General features: G+C 41.1%; 4 protein-coding genes across 6 annotated transcripts; all 4 read left to right on the plus strand.

Annotated features, from left to right (window-relative positions):
* The first annotated feature begins 3,901 nt into the window (after positions 1–3,901).
* LOC132903819 (KRAB-A domain-containing protein 2-like) lies at positions 3,902–4,619 on the plus strand. Its single transcript, XM_060953076.1, has 2 exons — positions 3,902–4,569; positions 4,616–4,619. Exons 1-2 carry the CDS (start codon positions 3,902–3,904, stop codon positions 4,617–4,619), a joined length of 672 nt encoding a protein of 223 aa, XP_060809059.1.
* A 4-nt stretch (positions 4,620–4,623) lies between these two features.
* Positions 4,624–5,924, plus strand: LOC132903888 (uncharacterized). Its single transcript, XM_060953347.1, has 2 exons — positions 4,624–5,313; positions 5,642–5,924. Exons 1-2 carry the CDS (start codon positions 4,694–4,696, stop codon positions 5,865–5,867), a joined length of 846 nt encoding a protein of 281 aa, XP_060809330.1. The 5' UTR covers positions 4,624–4,693; the 3' UTR covers positions 5,868–5,924.
* A 606-nt stretch (positions 5,925–6,530) lies between these two features.
* LOC106129215 (zinc finger protein 626) lies at positions 6,531–10,443 on the plus strand. 2 transcript variants are annotated; one of them, XM_060953337.1, is made up of 7 exons: positions 6,531–6,808; positions 7,337–8,053; positions 8,263–8,355; positions 9,083–9,187; positions 9,624–9,746; positions 9,930–10,052; positions 10,237–10,443. In XM_060953337.1, the coding sequence occupies exons 1-7, from the start codon at positions 6,665–6,667 to the stop codon at positions 10,408–10,410; spliced, it is 1,479 nt and encodes a 492-aa protein (XP_060809320.1). In that variant the 5' UTR covers positions 6,531–6,664; the 3' UTR covers positions 10,411–10,443. The 2 variants fall into 2 exon arrangements, with proteins under 2 accessions (XP_060809320.1, XP_060809321.1); XM_060953338.1 differs by lacking the exon at positions 6,531–6,808 and adding an exon at positions 6,911–7,249.
* Positions 10,444–11,260: 817 nt separating this feature from the next.
* LOC106129199 (uncharacterized) lies at positions 11,261–20,376 on the plus strand. 2 transcript variants are annotated; one of them, XM_060953233.1, is made up of 11 exons: positions 11,261–11,741; positions 12,061–12,208; positions 12,546–12,710; positions 13,018–13,200; positions 13,977–14,058; positions 14,197–15,343; positions 15,971–16,070; positions 16,594–16,735; positions 17,035–17,187; positions 17,559–17,743; positions 18,534–20,376. In XM_060953233.1, the coding sequence occupies exons 1-11, from the start codon at positions 11,524–11,526 to the stop codon at positions 18,609–18,611; spliced, it is 2,601 nt and encodes an 866-aa protein (XP_060809216.1). In that variant the 5' UTR covers positions 11,261–11,523; the 3' UTR covers positions 18,612–20,376. The 2 variants fall into 2 exon arrangements, with proteins under 2 accessions (XP_060809216.1, XP_060809217.1); XM_060953234.1 differs by having other exon boundaries at positions 17,598–17,743.
* The last annotated feature ends 831 nt before the right edge of the window (positions 20,377–21,207 follow it).

Below are 21,207 nucleotides of genomic sequence, written 5' to 3' on the forward strand. Positions count from 1 at the left end.
CGTCGTTAACCTAACCCGTCGTTAACCTAACCCGTCGTTAACCTAACCCGTCGTTAACCTAACCCGTCGTTAACCTAACCCGTCGTTAACCTAACCCGTCGTTAACCTAACCCGTCGTTAACCTAACCCGTCGTTAACCTAACCCGTCGTTAACCTAACCCGTCGTTAACCTAACCCGTCGTTAACCTAACCCGTCGTTAACCTAACCCGTCGTTAACCTAACCCGTCGTTAACCTAACCCGTCGTTAACCTAACCCGTCGTTAACCTAACCCGTCGTTAACCTAACCCGTCGTTAACCTAACCCGTCGTTAACCTAACCCGTCGTTAACCTAACCCGTCGTTAACCTAACCCGTCGTTAACCTAACCCGTCGTTAACCTAACCCGTCGTTAACCTAACCCGTCGTTAACCTAACCCGTCGTTAACCTAACCCGTCGTTAACCTAACCCGTCGTTAACCTAACCCGTCGTTAACCTAACCCGTCGTTAACCTAACCCGTCGTTAACCTAACCCGTCGTTAACCTAACCCGTCGTTAACCTAACCCGTCGTTAACCTAACCCGTCGTTAACCTAACCCGTCGTTAACCTAACCCGTCGTTAACCTAACCCGTCGTTAACCTAACCCGTCGTTAACCTAACCCGTCGTTAACCTAACCCGTCGTTAACCTAACCCGTCGTTAACCTAACCCGTCGTTAACCTAACCCGTCGTTAACCTAACCCGTCGTTAACCTAACCCGTCGTTAACCTAACCCGTCGTTAACCTAACCCGTCGTTAACCTAACCCGTCGTTAACCTAACCCGTCGTTAACCTAACCCGTCGTTAACCTAACCCGTCGTTAACCTAACCCGTCGTTAACCTAACCCGTCGTTAACCTAACCCGTCGTTAACCTAACCCGTCGTTAACCTAACCCGTCGTTAACCTAACCCGTCGTTAACCTAACCCGTCGTTAACCTAACCCGTCGTTAACCTAACCCGTCGTTAACCTAACCCGTCGTTAACCTAACCCGTCGTTAACCTAACCCGTCGTTAACCTAACCCGTCGTTAACCTAACCCGTCGTTAACCTAACCCGTCGTTAACCTAACCCGTCGTTAACCTAACCCGTCGTTAACCTAACCCGTCGTTAACCTAACCCGTCGTTAACCTAACCCGTCGTTAACCTAACCCGTCGTTAACCTAACCCGTCGTTAACCTAACCCGTCGTTAACCTAACCCGTCGTTAACCTAACCCGTCGTTAACCTAACCCGTCGTTAACCTAACCCGTCGTTAACCTAACCCGTCGTTAACCTAACCCGTCGTTAACCTAACCCGTCGTTAACCTAACCCGTCGTTAACCTAACCCGTCGTTAACCTAACCCGTCGTTAACCTAACCCGTCGTTAACCTAACCCGTCGTTAACCTAACCCGTCGTTAACCTAACCCGTCGTTAACCTAACCCGTCGTTAACCTAACCCGTCGTTAACCTAACCCGTCGTTAACCTAACCCGTCGTTAACCTAACCCGTCGTTAACCTAACCCGTCGTTAACCTAACCCGTCGTTAACCTAACCCGTCGTTAACCTAACCCGTCGTTAACCTAACCCGTCGTTAACCTAACCCGTCGTTAACCTAACCCGTCGTTAACCTAACCCGTCGTTAACCTAACCCGTCGTTAACCTAACCCGTCGTTAACCTAACCCGTCGTTAACCTAACCCGTCGTTAACCTAACCCGTCGTTAACCTAACCCGTCGTTAACCTAACCCGTCGTTAACCTAACCCGTCGTTAACCTAACCCGTCGTTAACCTAACCCGTCGTTAACCTAACCCGTCGTTAACCTAACCCGTCGTTAACCTAACCCGTCGTTAACCTAACCCGTCGTTAACCTAACCCGTCGTTAACCTAACCCGTCGTTAACCTAACCCGTCGTTAACCTAACCCGTCGTTAACCTAACCCGTCGTTAACCTAACCCGTCGTTAACCTAACCCGTCGTTAACCTAACCCGTCGTTAACCTAACCCGTCGTTAACCTAACCCGTCGTTAACCTAACCCGTCGTTAACCTAACCCGTCGTTAACCTAACCCGTCGTTAACCTAACCCGTCGTTAACCTAACCCGTCGTTAACCTAACCCGTCGTTAACCTAACCCGTCGTTAACCTAACCCGTCGTTAACCTAACCCGTCGTTAACCTAACCCGTCGTTAACCTAACCCGTCGTTAACCTAACCCGTCGTTAACCTAACCCGTCGTTAACCTAACCCGTCGTTAACCTAACCCGTCGTTAACCTAACCCGTCGTTAACCTAACCCGTCGTTAACCTAACCCGTCGTTAACCTAACCCGTCGTTAACCTAACCCGTCGTTAACCTAACCCGTCGTTAACCTAACCCGTCGTTAACCTAACCCGTCGTTAACCTAACCCGTCGTTAACCTAACCCGTCGTTAACCTAACCCGTCGTTAACCTAACCCGTCGTTAACCTAACCCGTCGTTAACCTAACCCGTCGTTAACCTAACCCGTCGTTAACCTAACCCGTCGTTAACCTAACCCGTCGTTAACCTAACCCGTCGTTAACCTAACCCGTCGTTAACCTAACCCGTCGTTAACCTAACCCGTCGTTAACCTAACCCGTCGTTAACCTAACCCGTCGTTAACCTAACCCGTCGTTAACCTAACCCGTCGTTAACCTAACCCGTCGTTAACCTAACCCGTCGTTAACCTAACCCGTCGTTAACCTAACCCGTCGTTAACCTAACCCGCCCTCCCGGGCAATTTCGTTTCTTTAGCTTCTATTGAATGTGAAACCACACCGCGAGTTACTTTGGTTGCAGTGCCATCTAGTAGCAAATGATTGTAAACTTTTTCCTTTGTTATTGTTGGTTAGTTTTTGCCGAATCGCTTGCTTGTAGTTTTCTTCATCTTCCTGGCGCTTGCGTCATCTAATGTTACATGCTCATGCGAGGCGGAGCCCACGGTTTACTTTTTTCCCTTTAAGGTATTATTATATCGACGCCTTAGTCAAAACCTATACAAAGCACTCCCGGAGCTACGTTAGGAGTACTGAAAAGAACATAAAGCACCATTCAACGTGAAAACCAACTGTTGTGAAAAGATATGCGATAATCAACAATGTGCGTGACACCATTGCCTTTCTGACGTTTTTGTTCACGTCACTTCACTTTTTAATTTTCACACTTCACTTCACTTTTTAATGTTATGGCTCCATCGTTCATCAAACGATGATATTGCCATTGTCAAGGTTGAAAATAGGTTATGCTCGAAAAAAAAAAATGTTATTATCAAATTAAAAAGCAGAAAATCTACATCTATATCTTTTTATCATTTTATATTATTTAGTAATAGTAATAAATAGTAAAGGCGTAGGGACGTGACGACCCCATCGCCCTCTGTGGAAGGGTTTCCTTCCCAGTGCAGAAATCGAACCGTTAGTTTTCACGTGATGCCTGAACGTACCGACAAACAGACAAAATCTTTTTTAATCACATATTTGGGCTTGGTATCAATCTATTAACACCCCCTGCTATTAATTTTTTCAATATTTTCAATGTACAGAATTGACCCTTCTACAGATTTATAATATGTATAGATATAGATGTTGCAGTCAAAACTCTTAACCAGTCAAAAGTACTATTGACTAGCAAAATCAGTCAAAAGTACTTTTGACCGTATGCTTTAGTCAACAATACTTTTAACTAAAATAACAGTTAAAACTACTTTTGCCCAATAGAGCTGGTTAAAAGTACTTTTGACTAAGTGATTCCGTCAAAAGTAGTTTTGACTGGTTGTATCAGTCAAAACTCTTAAAAAGTTAAGGTGGTCGATAAAAATAACGACAAACGCTCGTAAATAAACTTTTATATTACTCATCATTTGTGGATAACGTGCTGATATTAGAATCAAAATGAGTGAGTATAAAAAGAAAGAACGCTTTTTGCAAAGAATTTTAGCGTTAGAAGATATGAAAGATAGTCATTTTAATGTTATGACAAAAGAAAAATTTGAAAAGTTTGCAATGGATGTGGAAGACGCGAAATTTGATGAAAAGAAAACACCATTACAGTACAGTAGACTAAAACGCTTCAACATCATTGAAGTTTGTGGTATAAAAAAATTAGTTACGAACACAGAACCTGTCAAATATTTTTTGCCGGCTGAGGAAATCTACGACATTATTGATGCTGCTCATATTTCTATAGGGCATGGTGGTCGCGATAGACTTAAGAACGAAACGGCAAAAAAGTACGCTAATGTAACAAAAGAAATGATTAATATATATTTGTCAATGTGCGAAGTATGCCAAAGGAAGAAAAGCAAGAAAAGGAGGGGTTTGGTTTCGAAACCGATCCTGCACTCTGAAATGAACAGCCGCTGCCAAGTCGACCTTATTGACATGCAGTCGCAAGAAGATCGCGGGCATAAATTTATTATGGTTTATCAGGATCATTTAACTAAATTTGTAATTTTGCGACCACTGACATCAAAAAGGGCTACTGAAGTTGCATATCAATTAATGGATATTTTTTTGACCTTTGGAGCACCATGTATTTTGCACTCAGATAATGGCAGAGAGTTTGTTAACTCAGTTATAAAAGAATTAAAATCATATTGGCCGGAGCTAAAACTAGTAACTGGGAAACCACGTCATAGCCAAAGTCAAGGTTCCGTGGAAAGGGCTAATCAAGATGTCGAAAAAATGCTCGCATCTTGGATGGAAGACAATAAAACCACTAACTGGTCGAATGGACTAAAATTTGTTCAATTTATGAAGAACAGAGCATTTCACTCAGGGATAAAGCAGTCTCCGTATAAAGCAATGTTTGGAATGGAACCTAAAGTGGGGCTTACAACATCTAATCTACCTATGGAAATTATAAGTGGATTGCACAATGAAGAAGACTTACAAGTTGCAATCACAGAAATGGATCAAAACTTCGATGATAATGAAGAGAACCTAGATAAACAAGAAAAAATTGAAACAAAAAAGACAGGTAAAGAACAAGAAGAAAATAAGGAACAAGAAGAAAACAAAGAACAAGAAGAAATATTTGAACACAACAGTAACGAATCAATGATATTGGAAGCAAGAGAAAAAGCGCATTTGAATTTAGTAAAACAAGCAAAGAGAATGAAAACAGCAAGCGATCAATCTCATCCACCACACAACGTCGGAGACAATGTGACCATACCAATCCCAGACGTAGACAAAGGAAAGGCAGACCTTCGTAATTTAATTGGAGTTGTATTAGAAGTTACTTGTGAGCAGTTATACAGAATTGGGACAAAGAGTGGGATTTTAGAGAAATTGTACTGCAGGTACGTACCTACTTATTAAAATTTAATGTGAGTCTACTAAGTGAATTTGTTAATATAAATGAATTTGTTTGTGTGTGTGCGTATGTGAGCGTGTGTGTATTTGTTAGTTAAAATTTGTGTGTGTGCGTGTGTGTGTGCGCATGTGTGTGCGTGTGTGTGTGCATGTGGGTGCGTGTGTATGCATGTGTGAGCATGTGTGTCCATGTGAGCGTGTGTGTATTTGTTAGTAAAAAATTGTGTGTGTGTGCGTGTATGCGTGTGAGTGTGTGTGTATTTGTTAGTTAAATTAAAACCTACAGTAACCTGTTTTTATCATTTTATTTTCCAGATCCGAATTTGATGGCTGCAAAGAAAAATTTATCCGCCCGGATGAGGTGCCCAACAAAACAGTTACATTACGAACAGCTGCAAAGAACGCTGCTATCGGAACAGGACAAGGTTATGCTCGATGTGTATGTTCTACGGGCTGTAAAAACAACAAATGTTTATGCAAGAAGAAAGGATTGCTGTGTAATCCAAAGTGCCATAATAGTCTGAGTTGCATGAATAAATAATTCGTCACTGTAGACTGATAGCCTAGTAAAGTTTAAAAAAAACACGTATGTTGCTTACGATGCACAAATAATTTGCAATAAGTAAAACATATATAATTTACAAGGTTTAATTATACAATCACGAATTATGTTTTGATTTTTAAATTTCAATTATAGTTAAAAATTATTTAAGAAAAGCGATAAACTGTAAATTAATGTGTTTTTTAACTTGTATAATTTTTGATTACCTACTTTAGTTTGAATTTTTAAGTGTATCTTTTCTTTGTATTGTTTGCAATGTCAATTTTTTCGTAATAAACGATTTTACATTTAATAAATATCTTTTTCATTCACATCTAACGAATTAATGCTTTTGACTGATGCTTTATTCCAGTTAAAACTACTTTTGACGAAGAGCGTCAGTCAAAAGTACTTTTACCCGTAAATTTGCAGTCAAAAGTACTAATAACCAATAATTTTCAGTCAAAAGTACTATTGACCAACCTGTTCAGTCAAAAGTACTTTTGACTGAATTTGTTAGTCAATAGTACTTTTGACTGGTTAAGAGTTTTGACTGCAACATAGATAAGACGATTTGCCCAATGTCAAAGTAGAAAATACACAATTGAACATTCTTTGTTCTGACGTTAACAAAAAAATTTTGATGTCATTGTCAATGTTAAGTGAATGTTATTGTTTACAACTTTACATCAATAAAATTTCATGTATTTTCATCTGAGGGTTTGAATTTCTTTCCACATATTGTAAATTTGTGTTTCATTCGCTGTCTTTAATTCACTTAAATTTGAGTACTATTCATGAATTATGTACAGTCTATAAAAATGGACGAGTTTTTAGTTTGTCGAACATGTTTAAAGCAAAGTTCCTTGACTCCTATTTTCGTTGACTCTGATGATCATTTGCAGTATTCTAATATCATTTTCATCATCACTGGGCTTAAGGTAATAAATCCTTCTTCTATCGCAGGCGCGTAAAAGAACCTACAATCTATCACTTTGGGGTCATGTAGGAAAGAATCAAGTATGTGCTTGAAATTTATTTATTTCAACATTAAGCACGTAAAATGTAAAACCGGTGGACTAAATGCCACAAGACATGCTCTACCAGTCGAACCTTTGGACCAAACTTAGATGGATGTTTGGGTGATGTGATAACTGTAAAAAAATATATATATATTTAATTAGTAATTCATATACCGGGTTAAAATGCTTGGCGTAAAAAGGCACAGTTTCAAATCCCACCGCGACCATGTAACTACCAATGACTATTTTCAAAGTTATGCACATTAGTTTACATACTTATTGATGCTCACACACTGAAGGAAAACATAGTGAGGAGAACTGTGCGTTCAGGCAACTGTGTCTGCAGGCTCTGTCTGCCCTGTAAGAGATTTGTGTGTATGTATGAGTTTGTAACACAATACCTATAATTGATTTTTTAGCATATTTTGTTTCATATATTTATTACAGATAAGGGCACAAGATGGCCTGCCTCAGCAAATGTGTACTGACTGTGTGGTGTTTATCAAAAACTGCATGGAATTCAGAAGGAAATGCAAAGATGCTGAAGCTTCTCTATTACATGTCACAAAACAAATGACACATAATAAAAATTTGAAGAAAAAGAGTTTATTACATTTTGAGAATGTGGCCCAAGAACAGGGGCTAAACATAGATGAAGATGACCGACCATTGAAGCATTTCATAGATAGGACTGATAGTGTATCGTCAAAAGATTTGGAACCAAACAACGACCTTAATATTGAGACAGTTTTGGAAGAAACGTATGATGATCATATCCAACATGAATCAGTGATTGAACATGATGTGTCAACTAGAACTATTGTTAAAGAAGATTGCGTATCAATAATTGGAGAAAACCTCACCACAACTTTAGAACTTAACAATATTAATGAAGCAAATCCTGAAAGGAAAACAATAATGTCTAAAGATGATTCACAAGAACCGTTATATGAATTGGTAGATAGTGATACGATCAAGCAGCGAGTGTTGTGTAAGCTGTGCCACAAGGAGCTGTCGCTCCGCAGCTTCGTGTCGCACGTGGCGCGGCGGCACCCCGGGGCCGACCGGCGCGCCAAGTGCGAGCTGTGTGACCGCTACGTCACCGCCGCCAAGATGAACCGACACGTGGTGTTGGTGCACGGCTCCGGCCCGTTCAAATGTGGTGTAAGTTGTGCATTGTAGAGCATGGGCTGGCTCAAATTCAAATTCAAATTCAAAAATTTTATTCATTATTATAGGATACTATTATATCGCTTAATAATTGTCCTATGGTTTAACAACATTGGTTGACGTCAAATAAATTACTTAAAAACTAAGTTTACTGCCGCTTCCAAGGCGTCTAGACTATATATGCACATGGTCTGTGTGTGCAGTACTGCAAGCGCGAGCACGCGTCGCGGGAGGCGCTGCTGGAGCACGCGGGCGCGTGCGCGGACAGGAAGAAGAAGCGGAAGCCCAGCCAGACCGTATGAGACTATTTTGCTTAGATTTAAATAACTTTTGTAAAATATGAACCGCCTTCAATCGATATCCTGCTTTTTTGAAGTCGGTTAAATTTCCAAAACCTTCTCCAAAGTAACAAACACTTTCCTGAAAACCGCATCAAAATCGGTTTAGCGAAAGTATTTATTATTAGTTGGTTTCAGGTGATACAAATATTAAAAAGGTTATTGAATAAATAAACTCTAAAAAATATTGCTCTGAGAATGGAAGACCAGCAGAATAGAAACAGTTGTACATACATATATAAATCATGCCTTTTTCCCGGAGGGGTAGGCAGAGACGTTTATGTTTTTCAATTCAACATTTGCATTTGCATGCAGTGCCGTGTGGTTCCCGGCACCAATACAAAAAAGAATAGGACCACTCCATCTCTTTCCCATGGATGTCGTAAAAGGCGAAAAAGAAACCCAAGTTTTTAAGCCTATCCCTTAGGCTTAAAAACTTGGGTTTCTTCTTTTAGGCGATGAGCTAGCAACCTGTCACTATTTGAATCTCAATTCTATCATTAAGCCAAATAGCTGAACGTGGCCATTCAGTCTTTTCAAGACTGTTGGCTCTGTCTACCCCGCAAGGGATATAGACGTGACCATATGTGTGTATGTATGTATTTACATAACATAAATATTTATCTCTTTTTTTTATTGGAACTTTGCATGAAGTAATTGTCAATTTGTTGGTCGTCGTCGTCAGAGCCGGGCGCTGCAGCAGTGCGCCGTGTGCCACAAGACGATGCAGCGCGCCAGCCTGCGCGCGCACACCCGCGTGCAGCACGCCGGCCTCGGGCCCGTCTGCGAGGTAGCGCGTGCGCACCATTATCGACCCGTCATGTCGCACTGCACCATAAATTAACAGATAATTACACACACTAAGAATAAGACCGCTCCATCTCGTTCCCATGGATGTCGTAAAAGGCGACTAGTCAAAAATACTTTTATCCATCTTTGCGCAAACATGTTTCTCGCTTTATCATTATTTTGAAGGCAAAAATGAATAGACATTATTTGAGCTTGAGCTGCCCCACCTAAGGCCTAATCCTTTTTTACCATCAAGCAGGCTTTTTGAGGTTAAACGCACTCAAATTTCTACTAATATTATGTGTGTCAATGTAAGAGTAAGAAAAAGAACTTCTTTCTGGGTTTTTTTAAAGATTTTATATCTCAAGTGCATTGTATCTCTCTTAATGTGGTGAAATAAAGAGTTGTCAGAGTGGCGTGCGTGCGACATGTTGCAGCACTGCGGCCTGCGGTTCAGCAACAAGTTGCGGCTGCTCGAGCACGGGCGCGCCAAGCACGGCCACCACAAGCTGCAGTGCTCCTTCTGCGACTTCCAGAGCGCCGGCGTCGTCGCCTTGAGGGTAGGCTTCCTCACTCACGAATTATAACATGAACCAAGTAAAGTCGCCATTGTTAACCATACATGTGCCATGTGTATATCGGCACTAAAAGATAAAAAGAAAAGGCGACTAAGGGATTGAGGCGATTGCGCAAACGTGTTTCTCGCTTTATACATAGGTACATACAATATTTTTGCATCGTAGAACCACGAGCGCCGTCACCGCGGCGAGAAACCGTTCGTGTGCGAGACATGCGGCGCCAAGTTCCACGCCGCGTACCTCCTCGCGCAGCACAGACACTCGCACCGCACGGAGAAACTTGTCAAGGTGAGAAACTGACAACACTCGCGAGAAACTGTTCACTCACCTTGGTAGACAGAGCCAGTAGTCTCAAAAGACTGACAGGCCACGTTCAGCTGTTAGGCTTAATGTGAATTTGACGTCATCCATCAGAAAGCGATGGAGTGTTGCCATTATTTTTACTAGTGTTTCACGAGATGTTGTCCCCCAGTGCGAGCAATGCCCGGCGGCGTTCAAGGCGAGCAACAACCTGCACACGCACAGGCTGGCGTGCCACGGCGCGCGCGCGCGCTGCGAGCTGTGCGGCCGCGACTACGGCGGCCGCCTGTACGCCGCGCGCCACCGCCGCCGCGCGCATGCGCCGCCTCCCGCCGACCTGTTATAAATGTTTCAAGGACATTAAAGCGTTTAAACTATCTTTATAACGCATTTTATTTTCTTATTAAGGAACCTACCTTCTATTATATAAAAAAAAATGTACTATTGTAAAAAAATGTTAAAACGGCAAGTGTATTTCGAACTATATTTCGTCTTGGAAATAGACGTTGTGAGAAATGACCTTTTTGGGAACTAGTCGTGTTGGGAGACTGGACATTATGAGAAATAGACATTTTGGAAATTATTGTTCTCGGAAATAGACGTTTTGGAACCGTGGCTGTTTTGAATCTAAAGGCTCCCAACGAGCGATCTCTTCTAATGTAGAACGACCAACCTGTTTCCAACATTTCAAACAGGAATAAAATCCGTCCACAGCTTTCCGAGATTAGCGCATACATACGATATAGATATAAAGGGGACACTTTAATATGTAGTGATGTAAATAATTCCTTCGCTCTGTGAATATGATATTGGACCACATTATATTATTATTGATTTATTATTGTCTTTGTTTTATTATTAGCATACATTGGTTATTCTTCTGAAACATAGAGGTACTGCCTACCCGGCCTATTTCTTTCTGCGCGAAGGGCTGTGTGTGACTGAATTTGACTGTGTCAGTCTTCTATTTCTTAGAATATTATAAAAGAGTGTAAAGCGTGATGTCTATAAAACAGAGCTTGGTGCGTTTGGTTACCAAAGCATATAATAAGAATGAAAAGTGTATGTTAGTGTTTTGTTGGGAGCCTTGTATTGATTTTTGTTCATGCCCCTAAATGTATAAAAAAATTATTTATCATTGACGTAGGTATTGTTTGACTCAGTTGTCACTTTGACACACGTTCGTTAGACAGATTTGATTTGACAACCGCTGTTCTATTCTCACCGCGTCGTCGCTATTTTTTGTCAATTTTGTTTATCCGTGTATTTTTATTCAAATATGCATCATAAACAGAAAAACGAATAAGATTAGGACCGAATTAACATTAATCATCACAAGAGAATACCTTCCAACGATACTGAATTTATTTTTGCTTAGTGTGATGTATTTACGTGGACGTGTTGAGGTTTTGGCGGGATTGTGTGGAACAGTTTAAAACTAGATTTTGTGTAAGTGAGGATGGGCTCGTCGTTCTGGGTGTACGCGCGAGGATCATGGCGGCAGCTGGACGTGACCACGGGGCGGGTGCAGGGCTGGGCGGCGCGGCCGCGGTTCTGCTACTACCGGCGCGGGCGGCTGCACGTCGCGCGGCCGGCCGCCGTGCTGCAAGGACTGCAGGCCCTGCTGGAGAAACGGCCCACTAGTGTCAGGGACGGTCTGCCCTTGTCACAACGCAGGTAAACAAGCATAACAATCCAGCTATCGTTATAATGATGCATTCGTTTAACTATTCTATTCTATTCTAATTATGAGAACCCCAGTGGCAGATAGAGGCAGAAGTCTTGAAAGATTAACAGAATATGTTCAGCTGTTAGGCTTACTGATAGAATTGAGACTCAAAAAGTGACAGGTTGCTGGCGCATACCCTTAGCCACCTTTTACGACTTCTATGGGAAAGAGATGAACTGGTCCTTTTCTTTTTTTATTGGTGCCACAATCATATGGCACCTAATCTAGTTGAGATATTTTAACAGCAGCTTGCCTCGTTGCTCGCAGAGTGTCAGTGCCCAGGCCGGGCAGGTCTCCTCGTCGCTGTTGCTGCAGTCACAACGTGCGCGCTCACACAGACAACTCCCGCAATGCACTAGTGCAGCTGAACCTGTCCACACAGTGCGCTAACTCAATGCCGGCCACAACTACACAGGTGCACATTTATATCTTACACAGTATTTACTGTAACACCACCAAGAGTCTCACCATAACAGCAGGATTGAGTCTCAAATAGTGACACGTTGATAGCTTTGCATCCATAGAAGAATCCCAAGTTAATAAGCCTGTCCCTTAGTCGCCTTTTACGACATCCATAGGAAAGAAATGGAGTGGTGCTATTCTTTTTTCTTCCGGGAACCACACAGCACTTAATTATTGTCTTTCTCTTTGAGAATAATAACTTTATTATGATGACTTTAGGTTTCTAAGAGGGTATTAGGATAAAATGTAAAGATTAAACAGCTTTACTAATATCTTTTCTATAAAATAAGGCAGTGAAGTCAGATGCGGCGATTCAAGCAGACGTTGGGAGTGTGGCACAGGTTGTGGCCCACAAGAGGAAGAGGTCGCCGGTGCAAGAGTCTGACTCTATCACCCGGGTGCATAAGGTTCCTAGACGGCGAGAGGAGAGCGAGTCATCTACACCTGCTTTCAAGGTAATAATGTAGTTGTAGTACATATATACATACAAAACCCAAGTTTATAAGCTTATCTCTTAGTCTCCTTTGACGACATGGCAAAGAGATGGAATAGTCCTATTCTTTTTTTCTATTGGTGTCGGGAACCACACGGCTTGGGATTCTTCTTTTAGGCGATGGGGTAGCAACCTGTCACTATTTAAAAAAACAATTCTATCATACAGCGATACAGCTGACCGTGGCCTATAAGTCTCTTCAAGAGGACGAAGATACTTCTCCACAAGGGATATAAGAGGTGAGTGTAGGTATGTATGTGTCTCCCCAGGAGCTGATCGTGAGCGAGGCGGACGTGGCGGCGCTGCGCAGCTTCGCGCTGCGCTCGCGCGCGCTGGCGGTGGACGTGCGCCGCTTCGACGCGGACGAGGCGTACCGGGGCGCCGTGTTCTACCGCCTCAACCCGCTGGTGCGCCTGGAGCGCTGTCCGTGGATCGCCGCCATGCTGGCGCAGGTAACAACGGCCACTCGAACTCTTCAGTAAATACAGGGTGACTTTTAATTTAAAACGTTAAAAGAAAAATATCGGTTCATATTTCAGAAAGTACGAAAAAAATAAAAGTATCAAAATCCACGATCCTAAATACGTAATATCACCCCGGCAGGCGGAAAAGCGACGCGTAAGATTCAGAGGTCAACGACACAATTCATTCAGCTGAGCGATCTCGACAACTCTGTACTTTACTTGATCTTGATACTAGAAAAATAATTTATTTTTTAGACATTTCTTTACATGTTTAGTTTTAATTTCTTTTTGTAGTATTGGTCTTTAATAAAGCGTGTGACGTAGTTTTTGAGGGTTTTTTAAATGTGAAAATGATGACGTTTAATTTAAATAAAAATAGGCTCAAAGGGCTCAGAAGCATGGGTATAGTCTATGTTTAAAAGGATGCAGTTGTTTTAAACGTCACCCTGTATATGTAAAAATAAATTGATTTAAAATAAATGATTGGACTGTTCATGGGTTCACTCTATTGAGTATTATAAATATGTTGTCTGATATGAGGCATAATTAACTTTTAGGCTAATTTATTTTATTTATTTTGAATAAAAGTTTATCGCATTATCTCAAAGCACCACCACTCTACACAGAATGTCGTAAAGGGCGACTAAGAGACAGGCTTATAAACCTGTCACTATTTCAATTCTATTATCAAGCCAAACAGCAGAATGTGGCCTATCGGTCTTTTGTGACGTGACTATATGTATGTAATTTGCCTCAATCGTCAGGACTGCTCGCTGCAGGAGTTCACGCGGTCGCTGGGGCTGCGCCCCGTGCGCCCCCCGCGCTCTCACAAGGAGAACTGCGATGGTAAGACTCGCTTCTTTTTTAAACAGTATATATACTATATTATATATACCTATATTGCCAGTTCTGTGGCTCCTTATTCTGGCGGCTGTAAAACTTTAGTTGATATACTTTACATCCTATGTTTCCAATTTGTTATAGACATAAATAGACAAAGAAGTAAACCTCAATCAAAGAAAAATTCTTCACAACATCAATTCAGGAACTATACGAACTCGAAGGAGACAAGTCATAAACGCAAAGAGGACGGCTCTGAAGATCGACCATGGAACACAAAAAACAAAGAGAATAAACAATTTCTATCTAAAAATAAGTCTCCGTCGGTATTGTACGGTATCAGACCAAAAAATACACTTAGAAAACATAATAAAACGGTGAGAAGTAGTTCTGAAGACAGTATTTCGTCTGCAGACGAATCGGCAGACAGACACGACAGAGATAATAGAATGAATAGAGAAAGGGAGAGGCGGAGAAGCGCTCGGATACGAACCCAAGATAAATCTCCTTTTAAAAGTGACAGTCGGTTGCGAAGTAGCCTGAAGGAAGCAGATACTAATCTTGAACGAACAGCTAAAGATAGTTCTGAAGATTCGTCCTACGTTTGGGCAGATAGGAGTGGCAGGCTTAAAGATCGCGTCAGACAAACACTGGAAAGAGATCGTGATCGCTTCAAAGACAAATCACCGGCGAAAAGTGATAAAAGATTAAGAAGAAGACAGAAAAAAACAGGGAATAATGTTGAAAGGATAGTTAGAGACAGCTCTGAAGATGCGTCCAGTGGGTGGGCCAATAGAAATGGTAGGACTAAAGATGAAGTCAAAGGGAAACAAGGAAGCGATCGCGAGCGATCTGCGGATGGTTCGCCGGCGAAGGGTGATAGTAAATCCGGGAGCAGTCAGAAGAAAACCGAGACTAATGTTCTACAAATAATAAGAGATAGTTCGGAAGACTCATCACAAAATGTTTGGGATAAAAATCGTGTTAAACGCCGAAGCGCTCGCAGACTTTCTAAGGATAATACTCTGGAGAAGAGAGTCGGAAGTGTACACGGGGATGATAAGGATAACGGAAATGATAAACCTGAGAAAAAGGATACGGAACTAGGAACGCGACCTCGTGATGTAGATTCGACAGCAAAAGGTATTAATGCACAGAAAGATGCAACAGATGGTCAGCGTGTGAACAGGGAAGACGCTGGCGGCAGGGCTGAGGACGGGCGGCGCGGGGACCGGCCGCAGAAGCGGCGCTCGGCGGTCGCTGCTCAGACTAAGTTCCAGGCTCAGAGACGGTGAGTTACATACGTACATAAATCACGCCTCTCCCAGAGGGTAGGCAGAGACCACATCTTTCCACTTTCCACGACCCCTGCATACTTTTTTTGCTTCATCCCCATTCATAACTCTCTTAGAGCAAGCTCGTGGGTTCCGGGTACTCCTGACCAGACTTTTTGCTAGAACGTCTCCGATTCGTCTAGGCCTTACCACCCCACCAGTCCCATTCACACTCTTTTTTTAGTGAACCTGCTTTTATTCATCCTCTCCACAAGACCGAACCATCTAAGCATTCCCTTTTCTATTCCTGTCATTCTTTCACATCACAATATTTCCTTACCATGGTGAGTTTTTACTTTTATTTTGCCAGGAGTCTAACCTGTGTCAGAGCTTATGGTGAAGCTGGGGGTTTAAACTAGCAGTGTTAGCGAGCGCCACGCTGCTAACACTACAGCTACATTTTTTATTTTGTCAATGTGAAAAGAAGGATATAAGGGCCATAGAAAAATAAAAGACATTGTATCTTTACATGAGTTTTTTTCTGAAATATAACATACTAAGGATCAAGCCATCGTTTCCTCCACCGGCGCCCCGGTAGCTCACCAATAGTATCCCAAGTAACAGGTGTGTTGTGTTGGCGGCAGGGAGTACTCGCCGCTGGAGGACCACGCCATCGTGCAGTGGCTGATGCTGGGCTCGCGCGCCAGGAAGGTCAACGGCAACGTCATATGGCGGGAGCTACAGGTCCGTGCTCACACACACACACACATTACACTATGATATCAAGTCATTGTCATTTTCTCCTTTAAATTTTAACCGCCTTTAAAGAAAAATGGGTGATTATTGAGAACAGATTTATATGCTGATGTTTGTCGGAACTTGTTTATATAGAAATTAAAACAGCACAATTAGGTATTTACATCCATGACATAAAAAGTGTACTAAATTAGACATATTTAACATTGTAATATGCGCGGTTTTTCACATTCAAATATTTTCTCATTATTCCACTTTTGTTTATTTATTTATTTAATTAATAATTTATTTCAAACAAAAATTCACAAAAGGCTGACCATACAGAAAAACTAAAAGTTGGTGGTTTGATAAAGTGCACATGCAAAATATTGCAAATTATATACATTACGAACAAAATACTTAAATACGTACAAGATACATATAACAATAAATTGTTCCTCTTTTTCTATATGGCCAGCAGTACCACTTTCAAACGATTGCGAGTGATATCAGTTTATATTTGTGTGTGAAGGGCCAGTTCAGCCGCATCGCGGGCAGCACGCGCACGTGGCACTCGCTGCGCAACCGCTACCTGCGCAGCATCCTGCCCGCGCTGGGCGCGCTGGCGCTGCCGCCCGCCGCCGCCGCCGCGCTGCGCGCCGCGCAGGCCGCGGGTGCGAGATCTGTGCATTCATTACAACAATCTATGATCTGGTCAATGCTGTTACCGCTTCTTCTGCACTGACGCTTTGGAAGCAGCACTAAACTTTATGACAATTGTTAAATGTTGTTTTAAATGTCTAATGTATAAAAAAATTAATTTGAATACATAATTATTGCACCTATTATGTAATTAACGCACCCAATGTTATTGTGACGTCAATATGTAATACCTTGTATCCAATTTTGAAAATAAATCTATTCTATTCTAATGAGAACAAACAACTTTGACAACATAACACTTCCTTTAAAGGTGAAATAAAGTCACGCGGCCGCCCGTCGCGGCCCAACCCCCTGCTCACGGTGCCTGCAGTCCGCAGCGCGTGGGCCGCGCGGGGGAGGGGGAGGGGGGCGCCGGGGAGGGGGGACAGTGCGGGGGACACTCGCGACGCGGCCGACGGTGAAGGTTTGTTTGTAATATCTTTGATTTACACAGTAATAAATTGTACATACATAGTTATAAAATAAATGAATCACAATCGCGGAGATAGTAAGTAATGACTCTTTTCTGAGTTATATACTATGTATTAGTTTTAATGTTAACAGGCGCTTTTACGGTGATATCTTAAGAAAACTATTTTTATTCAAAACAAGCCTTAGCCTTTAGGAGTACTGAGAAAAAAGAAGTATTTACCTTAAATCCAGGAAAAATACTGTATAAAAAATTGGGATTAAAATTAGAAAAAAGTCCACGCACTTGATCTATTTTCACACGTAATTGTAATAAGTTTTTAAGGATATACATTATACCTTAATTATCCTAAATCGAACTTGCAGATATAAATCGGCAATCTGTCCAGCACGTTAACATTCCAGGGTCGCCGCCCGCGCCCCCGGCCCGCCGCGCGCTGCGCCCCGCCCCCGCCCCCGCAGCCCGCCCCCCCGCCGCGGCCCGCAGCCCCCCGTACGGCGAGCTCACGCGCCGGTTCGCCGACCACGCCGGCTCCGCGCCGGAGGCGGAGGTGAGTGTCGCCGCCAGGGGAAGGTCTGCCTGAAAGCCGGTGTGATGTCGGGCACGGATTACCCGCTATAGATTGTCGCTCAGTTGACAGTCACCAAACTAGCAGGAAGTGCGGCGGTCGGGAGACATAGCTAGTGATGTGACATTGAAAGAAAGTGGCAAATTTTTATCGATATATCTTAATATTGATAATATTATCGAATTAAAAGCCACCGTCACATGCGCTAAGGGGTTGACCACCAAATGTTTACCTACAGTACAACAGCCTGCAATACTTTTAAACCTTAGGTAGCTACTGAAACTCCTGTAAACGATTTCTGTAATCAACCAATCTATGTAAAATTTTACATGTTATATTTATTTTTATTATGTATATGAAATTTGTATTTAAATATTCATTTCACGAAGAAAGCTGCTATGCAAACTGACACCTCATAACTTTCCCATAGATGTCGTAAAAGGCGACTAAGGGCTGTAGGCTATGGTCTAGCAACCTGTCACTATTTAAATCTCAATTCCAATATACAGCTATACAATATTACCAAACCGCTCCAAAATTCATCTCTTCTCTCATGGATATAGTATTACTGTATTAAATGCTCCTGTATATAATTTTGTATACATAAATCAATAAATGAAATAAATATACAGCTGAATCTGGCTTTGCAGTCTTTGCAAGACGGTTGCCTCCGTATACACCACAAGAGATATAGACGAGATTATATGTATGTATAAATGTAATATAGATCACATCAAGTCTCATTAACATATTATTATTATCTCACCTCCAGGAGCAGCAACGCAACGGCTCTGTCTCGCCGCCGGCCAAGCGGACGAGGAAGCTGTTCAACCACAGAACGCAGCTCTGACTGACTGACCGTCTGATCACTCAGTCAGGCAGTGATTTATGTGATTAAATAAATATTTTTATACTATATAATTTTTAAAACAAGATTTTTAACACACCTTATGTTGCATTCTAGACATTTTATATGTACATGTATATGAGAGTGCCCGGTCAGCGACGACCCACTGCAGGTTTATGTCAGAACTAAACTAATTATTTCTAACTTTAACACTTATTTTTACTCTCAAGTCTTCCTCAATTATAAATGAATACGTTTTGTATCCGTTTAATACTTTGTGGTAAATGCTACAGAATATAAATTAACAAGTAATAAATATAAATAAAAATAATATGCTTTCATACGAGCAAGCAAGTTAATAATTATTTTTGTAAATTATTGAAAATAGTTATCTTTGACCTAATATTTCCTGGTATATCCTTTTTAAGTGACAAAATGTTATGAAAGATTTGTATTTAGATACATACATATAATCACGTCTATATCCCTTGCGGGGTAGACAGAGCCACGTATTTAATGGCCGTGTAACGGTGTGATGTATGTCTATTAAGTGTATAAAAGTTATTATTAAAATAATATACTGATGTGTGTGGGAGTGAGAGAAATTACAATGAGAGTGACTAACTTGATAAATAGAATCGTTTGATCATAACTTACTGCGATCGCTGGTCGCGAGGAGGTGCCGGGTATGTATTGATATTGTATCATATATTTAAGAAGTGCTCAAAAATGTTAAGCTTGTGCGGCAGCTGATAACTAGCACTAGCCCGCGGCTCCGTCACCGTGGGTATTATCAGAGAAAATAGCCCATGTTTGATCTCGTATACTTAACTATATTCATACAATATTTTATCAGAATCGGTCCAGTTAGTCGTCAAAGCATAAGAGACAGATTATCACATTTATAATATAAGTATGTGTGAATTATGTATTAAATTTAAGGGATCTCGTAAAAAGGATAGAAGATAGTAATATGTAGATTTCAGTCTCAACGCGCAAATCTCCAGTTTTATTAAAGTTGTTTTAAAATTTGTATTAAAAATAATATAGCTGTATTGTCCTCTCGGAGGCGTGGCGGAGACATTATTGTTAAGTTGAACTAATGCCCGTTTTCACCAACGCGTCCTTAACCCTAACCATAACCTAATTACAACACACGGTTTTCTCAGAAAACGCATTCAAATAGATTTTTTGCCAATATGACCTCGGTCAGTTATTATTTTATGTATGAATATAACGCGTTGTAGCCGAGATCACCACATGATACATAAAACGCGAGTTAGTGTTTTGGTTATTGAAATGTAAGACATCTTGCGGCTGAAGGTTCATTCGTTTAGGTATTTTTTTAACTTTGATTATTTACATCGCCTTGATTATGATAATTCGTGGAGTTATAGTAACGGAGGGAGTTGTCTCTGTATATTAAGTTTCAATATCTAAATTATGTTTATTACTTTTGTATTTATGGTTTGTGAAAATAAATTAAGTTCCTACAAAAATTTTGAGAATAGATTTAGTCAATGATTAAAATTATTTTTAAACGGCTGTCCTTCATTGAAAACTATCATTTTAATTTTATGTTTACATTAGGAAAACTCATTCCGTATAATTTTGTCGAAAAATATTTGTAAAAAAATGCAACTAAAATGTATAAATTGAACAACGCTTAGTGTTTGCAAGCACGTGTGAAGAAAGAAGTATTAAGTTTAATATTTTGTATAATTGTAACCTTTAGTTCTAATTTGTTGGCATTAAATTATTTTTCTAAGCTGGCTGTTTTCGTTTTTGTTCTATAATCCTCATACATACATACATATAGTCAAGTCGATATCCCTTGCGGGGTAGACAGAGCCAACAGTCTTTAAAGACTAATAGGCCGTGTTCAGCTGTTTGACATAATGATAGAATTGAGATTCAAATAGTGACAGGTTGCTAGCCCATCGCCTAAAAAAAGAAATCCCAAGATTGGAAACCTATCCCTTAGCCACCTTTTACGACATCCATGGGAAAGAGATGGAGTGGTCCTATTCTTTTTTTTATTGGTGCCGGGAACCACACGGCATATCTATCAATAATCCTCCTGCGTTATTCACAAGTGGACAAGACATATCATACCTCATTCACTATCAATCTTGCGTTAACATTAGAGGGATGAAAACTATGCCTTGGTAACTTTCGTGATAAGATAGGTATATATATATATATATATGTGTGTGTTAGCCAGAAGCTGAATAAACTGGCTGTATGCTCCGAGCTTGAATAATTGATTCCCGGCCGTTCCCACTGGGAATGGAATTCTTTGGATTGTTCTCAGATAAGCATTAGGTACCTATTTTACATGTAAGTTATAAAGAGGTTATATTTAGATATTGCATTATTTTTGAGTGTACTTTTTTATAAAAGCTTGTCCCTGCCCCCGGTAGTACAGCACGCGGAAGCAGTTATTACCGCGCAAAAAACATTCGCTGTTTCAGACATACATATTATCACGTCTATATCCCTTGGGTAGACAGGACCATCAGTCCTTAAAGACTGATAGGCCACGTTCAGCTGTTTGGCTTAATAATAGTGACAGGTTGCTAGCCTCGCCATCGCCTAC

Source organism: Amyelois transitella, chromosome 31, assembly GCF_032362555.1.
Source record: "Amyelois transitella isolate CPQ chromosome 31, ilAmyTran1.1, whole genome shotgun sequence".
NCBI lineage: Eukaryota > Metazoa > Arthropoda > Insecta > Lepidoptera > Pyralidae > Amyelois > Amyelois transitella.